This window comes from Chlamydotis macqueenii, chromosome 21 (genome assembly GCF_036417535.1).
Source record: "Chlamydotis macqueenii isolate bChlMac1 chromosome 21, bChlMac1.mat, whole genome shotgun sequence".
In the NCBI taxonomy this organism is placed as follows: Eukaryota; Metazoa; Chordata; class Aves; order Otidiformes; family Otididae; genus Chlamydotis; species Chlamydotis macqueenii.
In genome coordinates, this window is record NC_141576.1 from 6,919,465 (window position 1) to 6,932,192 (window position 12,728).

The following is a 12,728-nucleotide window of genomic DNA, read 5'->3' on the forward strand; positions in this document are numbered from 1 at the left end:
AAAGTCTCTGCTTTGGGATCTTCCCATTCTTCCCGAGACCACAGACCATTTCTTGTAGCAACTCAGTAGGACTCCATCTCCCAAATGACCCCTGCAGTTCTGCAAACACCTAACCGCGTTTTTTTTCCCCATCTAATTTGCAATGGGGAAAAGGTATTTCACACCAACTTGGCCTGAAGTTCCTTCTCCTTGCTCTCTGGTTCTCTCTTCCATTACGGACAGGTATTTGTGAAATCCAAGCGGTTTGACAGAACCAGCGTGCAGACCTCGCCGCTGCTGCCAAGGGTGTCAGTACCATGCACGCACATTTGGGTCTGCACTCACTCTCCTTCCGAGTGCATCCCCACCGCGTGCTACAGAGCTGTTTTGTGATCCCCAGCTGTGCTGGTGGGTCTCCAGCACGTGCTGGTGTTCCACCCACCCACCCGTGACCGCGAGAGTTTTAACGGCTTCATTCACCTTTCAGTTGTGTGGCACAAGCCACAGATGGGTGGGAGGTGTGGGACTCTTTATATCTCTCAGGTGACAGTTTATATCTCAATGGGGAGAAAAGTCCCCAAATTTCAGCTGAAACCAAGCAGGTTTATGTTCAGCAGAGACCCTGAAACTCCTGGGTAATTGCCCTTCCAGTTCTATAAAACTCAACAGCAACTAACTCCCCACACCAGTCAAGAGAGTAGAAATGTTAAAGGGTTGCGGTGGGCGCTCGTTGCTGACACCGATACCTGCTCGTGAAAAACTGGCTGCTGACATCTTCCCTAAAAACATTTAAATATAGGCTGAACGTACACGAATTCGTTGGATTGCTGCAATTCGTTAAACAGTTGTTGGGTTTAACAGAGCCGCGTGGAAAGGCCGGTGCCATGGATGTGCTCAGCTGTGAAATATGCTGTGGGAGTCGTTTGTTTGCAAGGGGTCTAGAAATCTGCTTCCTATTAACATAAAATTGGCTTATGGGAGAAAAAAATCTCTAGGATCACATTTTTCTCTCAATTATCCCTTCTCAGTGGGATTCCTGGAGGTTTGCGCCGGGTAACTGAGATGCGTCTAAGCTGGAGGGTTTGGATCTGGGGTTTGTTTTGATCCATTAAGCGTGTATCTGGCGGCAGTGATGTAATTCCCCCAGTCCGAGACGCTTTATCAATGTTAATGGGTTTGTTTCCACGGCCCCCAGGGATGTGCAGCACAAGAAGGTCGCCGGGACCCTTTCACCCGCACAGGAACGGAGATGGGGAAAGGTGTCACCTCAGCATCGCGGGGGAGAAAAAACAGAATATTCACCCAAATTTTCAACCTGGCCATGCTTAGCTCTGTTTAATCCGGTTTTAATAATTTATTAATTAAAGTGCAAACATTGCAGCTGCAGCGTGGCAGTAACGCGTCAGCAAGGTTTGCGTTGAGATGCTGCTCCAGACTCCGACCGAGGAAGAGCAGAGTTGGTGCTCAGTGTTTTATGAGCGAGACAGGGGGGTCAAATGCAGTTATAAATACACAAATAAAACGTGACTTCTGTAGAAGGGAAAAAAAAAAAATTGTAGACGTTAGCAACTGTTGTAACTCGGCTGGAAATTGCTTAGCGGAGATGTGCTAGGAGAGACCATGGAGCTTGGGGCGCGCTGGGCTTTCTGGTGATGCTGCTAAATTCTGCTGGTCTCTTGGACCGGATTTTCTCAGTGAGCTTTTCTTTGCTGGTGAATGGCCCTACAGATGCTGGTGGTGACATTTGGAAATGGGCAAATTGCACTGCGGCGTGCCAGGGCTTAAGAAAATGAGATGCGAGGATCAAAAATCCCATCTTTGGTGATGATCTTTTCCAGTCACAGAAGGTCCATGTTGGAGGATGGGCTGGTACTTGCAGCCCGTTGAGCTGGGAGTTGTTACTGCAAACAGGGATACAGGGAGCAGATGAGAAAATAACGTAAATATACAGGCAGAAGGCAATTTTTTGGGGGTGGAAGTGAGGCACAAGCAGATACAAAGCGATCAGCAGAATTTACATAAGCCTTCAGCATCTCGGAGGTCATCATTCTGCAGGATGACACAGTGAAATTCATTTTTATTACGTTCTGGCTGATTATTTAATTGGAAAAGAAAGGATTTAATTGAATCAAGTCAAAGGGCTGTATTAGATTAGGTTCAACCTTGACAGAAAAGGCTTTTCCCGTTTAGTTCAACTGGTTCCCTTGCATATTGCACTCACGGAATGGTACAAACTGGTGTCTGAACAGCAAATTGAAGAGTTTGGAAGGCCTGAAGGGTACTCGTGCGCTGCACAGCCCTTTTTCACCTCCTAAACCTTCTCATATTCCCTCCACCGCATTCTTCAGGCTGAAAAGAGAGCAAACAGGACAGGTAGTATTCTCAGATCTTCCTCCATCCATGTTCATCCCATCTCCACGTTCGTAAGAAGCAGCCTGCCCGGATGCAATGCTACTACAAGAACGTGTTGCCCAAAATTGAGTTTTTTTCAAGTTTTCAAGGCTGCCCTTGCACTGCCAGAAAAGACACTGAGCGTAGCTAAGGCTGAATGGAGACTCAAGACTCGCTGGTGTTGATTCAGGTTTCCCAGTGGTATTTTTAGGAAATATCCCCAACCTCTCCGTGCCTCACCTGTGTGGCCAGGGACTCCCATCCCTTAGGGACACAGAGTTGCTGCACAGCTGTCAAGAGCTGGAATTAAAAAAAAATCAAAGCAATTTGGGGAAATATGATGTTTCTAATTTTGGCTATGTAATTAGCTTTTCATTTAAATTTTTTGTTAATACAAACCTAACAGGAGAAAGGGAATGAGGGGCAATTCATTTCCTAACACTTCATTTCATCCCAATTTTGAGGATTTCAGCGGAGGCTTGGCCTTCCGAACGGGAATCAGCACAACCCAAAATAACCCTTTGAATGTACACCCTGGTGATATTTGTCATCCTTCCGTCCCCAAGGCCCTTTCGGGCTTGGGGGGTCACCCTTCTCGCAGAGCCAGGGAGACAGCGCAGACAGATTTTGGGTCAGGAACACGTAGGGGGGCTGTGTGGGCGACAGGGTGTGGGATGGTGAGTCGGCATCGCAGGCGGCCAGCGAACCCCAGCCACCCTGACACTGGAAATCCCTTTGCCGCTCGCTTTCCGTCAGGCTCGAGCTCTGCCAGCCGGTATCTCAGGATCGCTGCGACACCGTGCAATCTTGCTGGGCGGAAGCTAGGAGAAATCAAATCCTGCTCAGAGAGATTGAAATCAATTTTAAACAGACCCAGCTGCTCCCTAGTAAGGATGGGAGGAGGTATGGGGAAGGGGAGGAAATATTTCAAGATATCTTCAGGGGAATCTTCAAGGGACTTAAAGTAATAAGGAAGATTTTTTTAAAGCAAGGTTATTAATTTACGGAGGAGTTCCAAGTTTAAGAAATATTTTTTAAATAGCACATGCGCTAATGTAGAAATTCTCTTGCGTCGGCAAATTAAAAAGATTCCAGCGCCGCCAGTACAGCGACTCAACTAGTCTGTTATTAAGGTTCGATTGAGTAAGAAGCATAATTTGGACTTTGCATCAGCAGCTGAATGTGTTCTTGGAAGGCTGGAAGCAGTTTTAACCTGATTTTTTATCGTAAAAATAATGTGCCAGTACTTTAAAGTTGAGTTCCTTTCTGCTGAAGCTTACGTTTTATCCCAGCGCAAGGACCGAGTTTTGCATACATGATACTGTGATTGCGCATTGGGGTTATCTGGTTACACACATAATTCTCTCGTTTGCAAGTGCAGTTTGCAGCAAATACTCATGCAAATGAGGCACGAAACCAGGCATTTATCTTGATGAGAATTTAGTTTCTACATATACTTAAAGAACTTTATCTCATTCGGGATGATGAAGAAAGAATTTCAAAAATTGCATTTATTCCCCTTGCGGGTTGTTTGTCCACCCTTCGGGAATCCATTAAGGAAAAATTCCAGCAATTTTCCAAGTGCCCCGGCCCAGCGCTAGCGGTTGGGTTGCAGGCGCTGCTGGAAACTCGCCGTGAAAAACAACTTTCCCTTGAAAAAGCCGCTGTACCATTTATCCAAATACTGGATTCCCTTTGTTTTACAAAATCCCGTGACACGTTACAAGGTCTAGGTGCCACTTGACAAGGACTCGCTCTTGGAGAGCGGGCTGTAAGCACGATGCAGCTCAGGTCCAAGGTTCTGGGGGGACCCAGGCCCATCTTAGTGCTGTTTTCCAGCTGATGGACATGACAGATTTACCCAATTTCTGTTCCTAACCGCTGCCTGCGGACACCACACGCCAAACCCCTCTGTGTCCACAGAGCCGTGACCCGGTGTTCCCTGGGGACCGGCACCGCACGGGACGGTGACACGCTTCTGCTTTATCTCGTGTTGAGCCTCTCCCAGCATCATCTTCGCAGCTTTCTGAGAAGTGAAACCCTTTTCTATAATTTTTTTTTCCCGGCATTCTGGCTAAGGTCTTTGCCATGCCAGCGGTGATGCAGGAGGAGCATCCTGATGCTCCAAACAGGAGCATTTGGGAAATGCCCCAAATTTTCAGGTTTGTTCATGCAAAACCCTGAGTTTAGGCAGATGCTGGAGATTTTAGCAAATCTGTTCTCTCTCTTTTCTTCAGGGTTGCAATTTTCCCTGGCTTTTCCCTTGGCCAGAGCCGCGGGTTCCTTGCTGCCCTTCCCACATCCACCCACACTTTTGCAGTCCCCCACCCTGCAGCCACGGGGTTCTCCTGCCCCGTTCCTAAACCCTTTACGAACTTTTCAAGACACAACCTGCCGCTTTCAGAGGCAGGGATGCTTTGGGGAGGTGCAGCGGCACAGGCCGCAGGTTCCGGAGCGGGACGATTTCATTTTGGCGGGGATGAAGCCAGCCTGCATGGCTGCCTCGCTGGGGACGGCGGCTCTGCGGGTTTACTGTGGCCCACACAACACAGATCCCTGGGATGCATCCATAAGGCAGAGGGAAACATCAGCGCTCCCTCTAGCAGTCGCCAGTGATGATACCAAATAATTCTCGGTTTTTTTTTTTTTTTTTTCCCCCAACCCTGGGTTTGTGCCACGCGAAGCGGCATCAGGGCTCTCGCGTTTGCCACAGCGAACGGGGGGCTCAAAAATCCCCCAAGGGAGATGTCTGGAGCTGGATTTCCCTCCACCTGCTGCATGCAGCTTTTGGCGATTGGGGTGAACCTGAGCCCAATGAGCAGAAAAGGCGCTTAATTAGTGCCCTTCTCACCGCACCCGCGCGGCACCGCCAAAATTCCCCCGGGGCGTGGGGAGAGGGGGTGGGTGGCTAATAAATGCAGCGCTGCCGGCCTAGGGCTGCCCCTCCATCCACTTTTTTGGTTGCCTGCCCCTCCCCTTTGCTTGCCCGCTGTGCAAGGCCGCGTAGCCCCGCTCGCCTCCAGAGGGTGGGGGGGCAACAGGTAGGGGGCAAATCCTTATTACCCCAACCTGTTCCCCCTTGCACAGCCCTCCTCTCCCTTTGCCCCCCCCCGCTCCCCACCTGCATAGCTCCCCACCTTGCACAGCCCCCTCCCCGTTGTCCCTCGCTGCACACCCCCCCCCCTTTATTCCCCACTTGCACAGCCCCCCACACCCCCCTTTCCCTTTGCCGCCCCCTTGCATGGCCCTACCACTTCCCCGCACAGGCCCCCCTGCACCCCCCCCGCCTTTGCCCTCCCCTTGCACAGCTCCTCCCCTTGCACGCCCCCCTCCCCTTTGCCCCCCCCCCCCGTTGCACAGTTCCCCCTTTACCTTCACATCCCTCCCCACGCCAAACCCCTTTTGCACAGCCCTCCCTTTACCTTCGCACCCCTCCTGGCACCCCCCTTTTCCCCCCCGTTGCACAGACCCCCCTTTACCTTTGCCCCCCCTTTTGCGCGCCCCCTCCCCTTTTGCGCGCCCCCGTGCCCCTCTCCCTTTTGCATCCCCCTTGCCCCCCCCCCCTTTGGACCCCCCCCTTTGGACCCCCCCCCTTTTGCGTCCCCCAGCCCCCTCCCCTCGCCCCACCCCTTTGCCCCGCCCCTTCCCCTCGCGCCGCTCCCCCTCCGGCAGCCCCTCGCCTGCGCGCGCGCCGCTCCCGCTCTCTCTCACCTCTCTCCTCCTCTTCCTCCCTCTCCCCTCCCCTCCCCAACCCCCCCCCCCCTTTTCCCCCTCTTCCCCCCCCTTCCCCCCCCCCAGGCCAAAATCCTGCACATGATGGACGACAACAAGCAGCTGGCGCTGCGCATCGACGGGGCGCTGCAGGCGGCGGGCCAGGAGGTGACGGCGCTGCGGGCCGAGCTGGCCGCTACCGGCCGCCGCCTCGCCGAGCTGGGCAGCGACCCGGCCATGGAGCACGGCCCGCACAGCGCGCAAGGTGGGTGCCCGCCGCGGAGTGGGGTGGACTGGGGGGAAGGGAGAGGGAGGAGGAGGAGGTGGAGGGGTTACCCCGGCTCCCTTCACCGGTTCGGTAATTCGGTCGGGAAGCGGCCATGTTACAGCCGCCATCCGGCCACGCTGCCGCCTCGCCGGTGTGAGGGGGGACAACTGGTCACCTCGGCAGCAGGACAGCCCCCGTGGCGGAGAGCTCACCCCCAAACGGCCCTTACCCCCCAAAAATAAGCGGTTTTTTGGGGGGCGAAAGGCTTGCGCGGACCCGCTGCCGTGCACGCACCCCCGTCCCGCCGCCCCGGCACCCCTCGAAAGTTGTCAGCGGGGCTGGGAGAGGCTGGGGGGGTGCCGGGCGTGGGAATTGGGGTGTGTGGGAAGTGGTTTTGGCTTTGCCCGTAGGTTAACGAGCAGGGTCCGGATGGTTCCTGCCGCCCTCTCAGCGGGGTCCGGCTCTCCCCCGGCCGAAATCCGGTGTTTGCTGCTGGTCGGAGTAGTGCTGCCGTCACTGTCACTTTCAAAACATTTCGGTACAAACCTCTCCAATATATTTACCAAATAATCGCAGGCTTGCGTGACAATTCACCCTGGAGCAGCCCTGGTGTCAGAACAGAAATCCTGCACGCCCTCCCCTTCTCCGAAATTTACACCTGCCTGATAAAAACCTCAGTACTTGTTATTTCCTTGTTACTTACTTACTGTGAGTATCTCTCGGCGTGGAGATCCTGCGAGTATCTCCTGGTGTGGTGCTTAGGTGTTACTTAACAGTTGCGTTTTGTTTAAGCCGCTGCTTTTTAAAATAGCCTGGCTCTTGGTGGGCATCGCCGCTCCTGCACGGCCCGTGTTTTGTGGCATTAACACAAATTGATTTTAGAGCGATGAATTTGTGGATTTCTTCCATCCAGCTTGTTGTATTTTGCCGTTTCGGTAGCTGGGGGGGGGGGGGGGGTGTGGCGTGTGGAATCTCACCTGCTAAACAGAGTTAATCCGTCATCAGGTGGGTTTGCTGTGCGGAGGGAGCCGGACTCGGCAGAGCTTCTCGCTAGCTGCGGGTATGTGGGGAGTAAAGTTACCTGTGGTGTGGTCAGGTATTTTCAGAACTGATACGTACGGTGCCTGTTGGTATAATGTGGACTGGACCCTGCTGTATACCACATCCATGCTACCCAGGCGTTTTATAATAATCTGCTGAAAGGGCAGGAGGAGGATGCCTTCCTCCCTGGGGGATCAGGAACGCAACCGGTGACATGCTGTAGAGAGCATCAGTGTGAGTGTGGAAAAACAGCCTTCCAGCTAGAAATGCAGGTAAAATCCTTTGGCTGCTCATGCACGCGCCTGTTTCTGTGAGCACACTGTGCTTTGTTTCTTCTCCAGGAGACTTTTGGAGAGATGCGTGTGTTTTTTGCAGAGGGGTGGTGCTTTTGTTCCCACAGTGTGCCCTGGCAGGGCTTCTTTTTTGTGTTCCTCTGTTGAGTGATGGAAGAACTCCTCTTTGGGTTCCTTTACTGTCAGCGTGCTGGAAAACAATGGGTATGGTGTAACGGTGCTGAAGAAATGCTCTCTGTTCCACAAACTATGTGCACTTCTGCTTAATAACAGGGATTACATGCAGTTTGGAGTGAAAATTGAAAGGCCAGGGCTTGTGGGGTCCCTGCGACCAGTGGTGGTCCCATCTTTGGGCACAAGAGTGGTACCTCCAGCGGCTACTGAAGTTGCTGGAGGGGTCACTCCATCTTCCTGCTCCTTAAGCTGGCAAATTTGTCTCAGCGTGGTAGTGTCTAGGAGCTAGGAGAGAGGGCACTTCCCTAACGAGGTGTGACTCTGCGGCCTGCTAGCTGTAGATGTGGTTTTTATCTTCCCTGTGAGTTTAAGAGGCTGTTGCTTAAAACATGATATATCCAGCCACATTACCACTGGTGGCGTAACAGAAGCCAATCAGTTAAGTGTAAAATCTGGAGAGCATTGCATTCGTTGAGGAGAAGGGGGAGATTATTTGGTCTCGGCAAACCCCACTGATGAGGTTCACTCTCTTTTGCGTTTCCTCCCGAAGTTGGGTACTATTGTTTACATACTGCCATAAATGCTCTCCTACATCACTGTTTGTACAGGCGGGCCCAAGATAGCTGTAGGCAGCCTTGTGCTTCTCCTCAAGGTTTTTGAGATGACGTTGAGAAGAATGGGGTGAAAACAAGCATCTCTGAATAGCTCAGCTGTCGTGTGTCTCCCAAGTAGGAGGGTTGCCAAGCTGTTTGATTTACACAAATACGTTAAAGGAAGGCAGGATGCTCGTGAATTGGGTGGGCAGCTGCTTGCCTGCAAGTGCAGATGTGGGGTGTGCGGTGGGGATCTGCTTTGGTCCTGGCCGAGAAGCACGTGGCAGAATCATCAGGTCCCTTTGCTCCCCGTGGGAAGGAGCTCAGAGATCTCATCGCTGCAGGCGGGTGCTCCAGGTCACTCCCAAGTTGCATGAAAGGAGGCAAACGGGTGCCTCCGTGCTGCACTCAGTCAGTAATTAATACTGGGTTTGTGAAATGTGTGATTCCTGTCATTGTGGTGCAGCTTGAGGTAACGGGTCTGCCCCTTTTGTGCACAATGTGATTCTTCCCTGCTGTAATGCGCTGGTTTTGCAGTGGCGAGGTACCCTTCAAGGGCCTGTTTTACGTAATTTAGAACAAAATTGGAAGAATTCAGCAAAGAGGGAGAGCACGAATGGATGGTGGGTGTGCGTAGGTGGGGAAGAATGAAACTTGAGTATTGTTACAGTCCTTAGCGTGAGTGTTAATCATTCAAACCTCTCAGTCCTCATAGTTGGTTTTTGGTTGTTTTTTTTTTTTTTTTTTTAATGGCAAGTTTGCTGGTGGAAGTATTTTGGCTGCAGCCTCTGTCTAAGTCTGGATGCGAACCAGGGTGGAAATCAATACTGCATGTCCCCGGCGCTTAGCACAGCAATTACAGGCAGCTCTTGGTAACATCACTGGAGCCGTGTGTCAGCACCCTCGTGTTTGAATTAATATTGGTTGAATGATTGCAAGCAGAAGGCGTGCCTGTGCCCTCTGGTCCGGGTCAGGCTGCTGCGGCGGGGCGGGATGTCGGTGACGCTGGGGGGGGATGCAGGCAGAGCATCGCGGCAAGCGCTGCTGCAGCTTTGTGGTTGGCTGTGGCCCCCGTTTGTGCTGGGCTTAGGGTCTTTGCTGAATCTATACCTGTATTTTCAGTAGTCTGAGTAAAAGCAATATCTATGGGGAAATCCAAAGTTTGGGTGCAAGGGCTTGCTGTGCTGAATGAGGCGGTTGGTCCATTTAGCCTCGTGTTTTGGCTTTAGTCTCCTCCCAGTGTTAAATGGAAAACACGTTAATTAATGTTGGTAAAGTGCTTGAAGATGTAAAGCACAATCAATAACTGCGTGTTGTTAATAAATACCTTGCTCAGCATTTGGCTTATCTCGCTTCTTATTTCAGAGTGTCGGTTGCACGCGGCAGTCGCTGTGTCCCAGCTCACGTTGCGTGGTGCCGGGGATGACGGTGTTTGCACGGACACTGCCGAAATTCAGCTGGGAAGGGAGTGGGAAGTTGCCCCCTGCTCCTGGAATAAAGGATTTTGCCCTGCTGTGCAGTGATCTCGCGCGTACGCAGCGTAAGAGAGATTTCAGTCATGTCTTGGTAGTTGGTGATGCCAAAGGGCCAGGAGGACCTTTCTGCTCGTGACTCCCTGAAACAGAGTTTTCTCTTTGATCTCTGTACGCTCTCATAGCTACAATGCAAAGACTTTGACTTTTGCCCAGGAGGCAATCAGTTACCTCTGTGCTGTTGCTATTTTGCGAGTAATCATCTCGGGCTCTTGAAAATGTACCATTTTCATCTTTTCAGAAATCTTCCCTGCTATTTGTTCTTCCAAAGCCTGAGAGCTGGTATTGTAAAGGAACCTGAGGAATTTTGATACCTCAGTCCGGTCATGTATCGCGAGCATTTTTGCACCAAGCTTGTTGCAAGATCGAGATCTTGCTGTGCTATTACTCTTTCTAATGATTTCCTACTTTATTTGCTGCTGTCCTGTATGGTTCATGGGATGGGGGAGCAATTAGTTTCACAGGCTGGAGCAGTTGCATGCACTGGGGAATAAATTTGTTGGTAGTAATATTCACATGGTTGTTTTAGACACAAGGAACTGCCTGTAGATAGTACTTCAGGTCCCTATTACATCTTAATCTTCGAAGATGTTAACTTAAAATATCCTTTCTTGAGTTTTCCTATTCAAAAGCCTCATCTGGCATGGCTAGCATAATATTTAGATTATCATTCCTTTAAGGCCTGTCCGGGGGAGTTTTAGCGAAGCTCCTGAGGATAAGTAAGATCAAGTAAACTCTGAAGTTGAAGGAGGGCTTACTCTGGGGTTTCTGACTCCCCAGTCTGTAGCATAACCATGAAGATGTTTGGCATTAGACTTGAAGATAGGGAGAGAGGGAGGTAGGAGCAGATCCCGGACTTAAACTCAGGGAAGATGAAGGGTGAGTTTGTCTGTTGGATTTGGGCACCCTCTCAAATAATCACTGATGGGGCTGGGCATCCTCCAAAAGGGCAGCCTTCCCTGCCATCACTTACTCTTCGTTACTCCAGATACGTTGGTAAACTTGGTGTTCTCTGGCACCGAGGCCAGGTGACGCAGAAAAATCTACATCCTTAATACGAAACTCCGTGAGCTGCAAAAAGAGGCTTTGTAGCTGGGGAGGCTCAGCGCCCAGCCTGTGAGGGCAAATATCTTTCCTGGAGTGGTCCCTGCTCCTCTCCTTGTGCTAAACCTCAGTGCTAGCGTGATATATAGCACAGCTTCGGTCTCCAGCTTATTAAAATTCAATTCTCATAATTTCTTGTTGACAGCGAAGCGTGAGATAAGAGCTCTTGATACTGATGCAGCAGCTTGCAGAACCGGCGTGCTGACGGCATGGCGTGCGGAGCCAGGCTGCGGTTACGTCTGCCTGTGAAACCCTGGGGAATCGGTCACCCAGAGGCCTCGTTTTTCAGGCTGCGTCCTCACTCACGGGATGCGGAAGGCTCAGGGGGTTGCTCCTCGCTGCTGCAAACTTTGCAATCTCTTACTGTATAATTGTGCTTGCAACTTTACGGCTGATGCTTTTGGGTATTGAGATGGATTTTGTGGAAGCAACAGGCCAAGCTAGACAAATGCATGTTTCGATGTTTTGGAGATGCGTACTGCGTTGGTGGGAGATGGAATGGGGTTTGTTGGTTTGTTTTTTTTTTTTTTTTTCCCAAAGAAAAAGAAGCAGCAGGTCTGGGCTGTCCCACCAGAAAATACATTGAATAAACTGCTTTTGAAAATGTTGGCTGGAGTCCTTTTCACAGTCAGTTTGTTTGCAGAAGTTGCAAAGGTGAGGAACAGCTTTTTCCAAAGTTTTCCTCGTGCACCCCTGCCCGAAGAGGGATAACTGGGGGGGGTTGGGGGTGCCAGGCTGGGTGTTTGGGCTGAGGTTGAGCGATGGCGACAGGCTGTGAACCAAGGGGACCTAAGATAACAGAGGCTTTGCAGGAGGACAGTGCGTCGCCGGGTAAGAACAACTTTGCGGACGTATTGATTATGATTGAGTGTGACACTGGCTGGAGGCGGTGGCTCCCGGGGATATCCCGATACACCGGTGCCCCTCAGCCTGGCTCTGGCTGCACGGCTTCAGTAATCTGATAAATTGCTTATTTCTCTAATCTTGTTAGTCCTCTCCTTCCCCAGATCCCTGCGAGGAGCTGCCGGGATGGGGACAGGGCTGGCCGTGTGCGATGCCGGCTGGCTGCTCCCAGCTAGGCTTGGTGTAGGTGGCTTTTGGGGCAGGTTTCTGGTTTTTGGCCATGCCTGATCAAGTAAATCTAAAAATTGCTAAATTGCAAAGACCTCTGCTTTTGAGTGCAGAAGATGAGCTGCAGCAGGGAGCTGTTTTTGCGCGGAGCACCTGATGAGAAGTGGGCTTTTGTCAGTCAGTAGGATTTCCAACACCTGTGTGGTGTGAGAGCTGCAGTGGGCAGGGCTGTGTTTGCCCTAAGAAATGGAAAAAGCTCTGGAATTTTGCTTTTCAGCTGTGTGGTCAGCCGCAGATTTTACATACTTGTGGCACCGTGGCTAGAGTTTGCTTTCAGAACACTGGTACAATGGGAAAGGAGCAAAGATGCCCATGGAAAGATGAAGGGGAGTGTGTTGCTGCAGTAAAGGTGTCGTGGATCTCTTTTGGGCACTCAGGAGACTCAGTGCTTGGGAGAGGATCAACTTCATCACTGAAGAAGGAAAAGGAACTCAGTGATGCTCTGCTGAGGTGTGGTCCAGGGCTGGGCTGCGTCCCAGTCTTGGAGAATTGCCTGTATCTCTTGTTGCAT

The 12,728-nt window shown here is 51.4% G+C and overlaps 1 protein-coding gene and 1 long non-coding RNA gene across 2 annotated transcripts in view; one reads left to right on the top strand and one right to left on the bottom strand.

Annotated features, from left to right (window-relative positions):
* Positions 1-1,309: 1,309 nt before the first annotated feature.
* LOC147598175 (uncharacterized) lies at positions 1,310-2,858 on the bottom strand. The gene is made up of 2 exons (XR_015260860.1): positions 2,611-2,858; positions 1,310-1,880 (listed from the first exon to the last, which is right to left on the bottom strand). It is a non-coding gene; the product is annotated as an uncharacterized LOC147598175 (long non-coding RNA).
* A 3,341-nt stretch (positions 2,859-6,199) lies between these two features.
* KAZN (kazrin, periplakin interacting protein) overlaps positions 6,200-12,728 on the top strand; it is an 87,369-nt gene continuing 80,840 nt past the window's right edge. Inside the window, exon 1 of the mRNA XM_086764667.1 lies at positions 6,200-6,346. Within this exon, the coding sequence (XP_086620793.1) occupies positions 6,319-6,346 (28 nt within the window). The 5' untranslated portion in view covers positions 6,200-6,318. The remainder of the gene's footprint in view (positions 6,347-12,728) is intronic.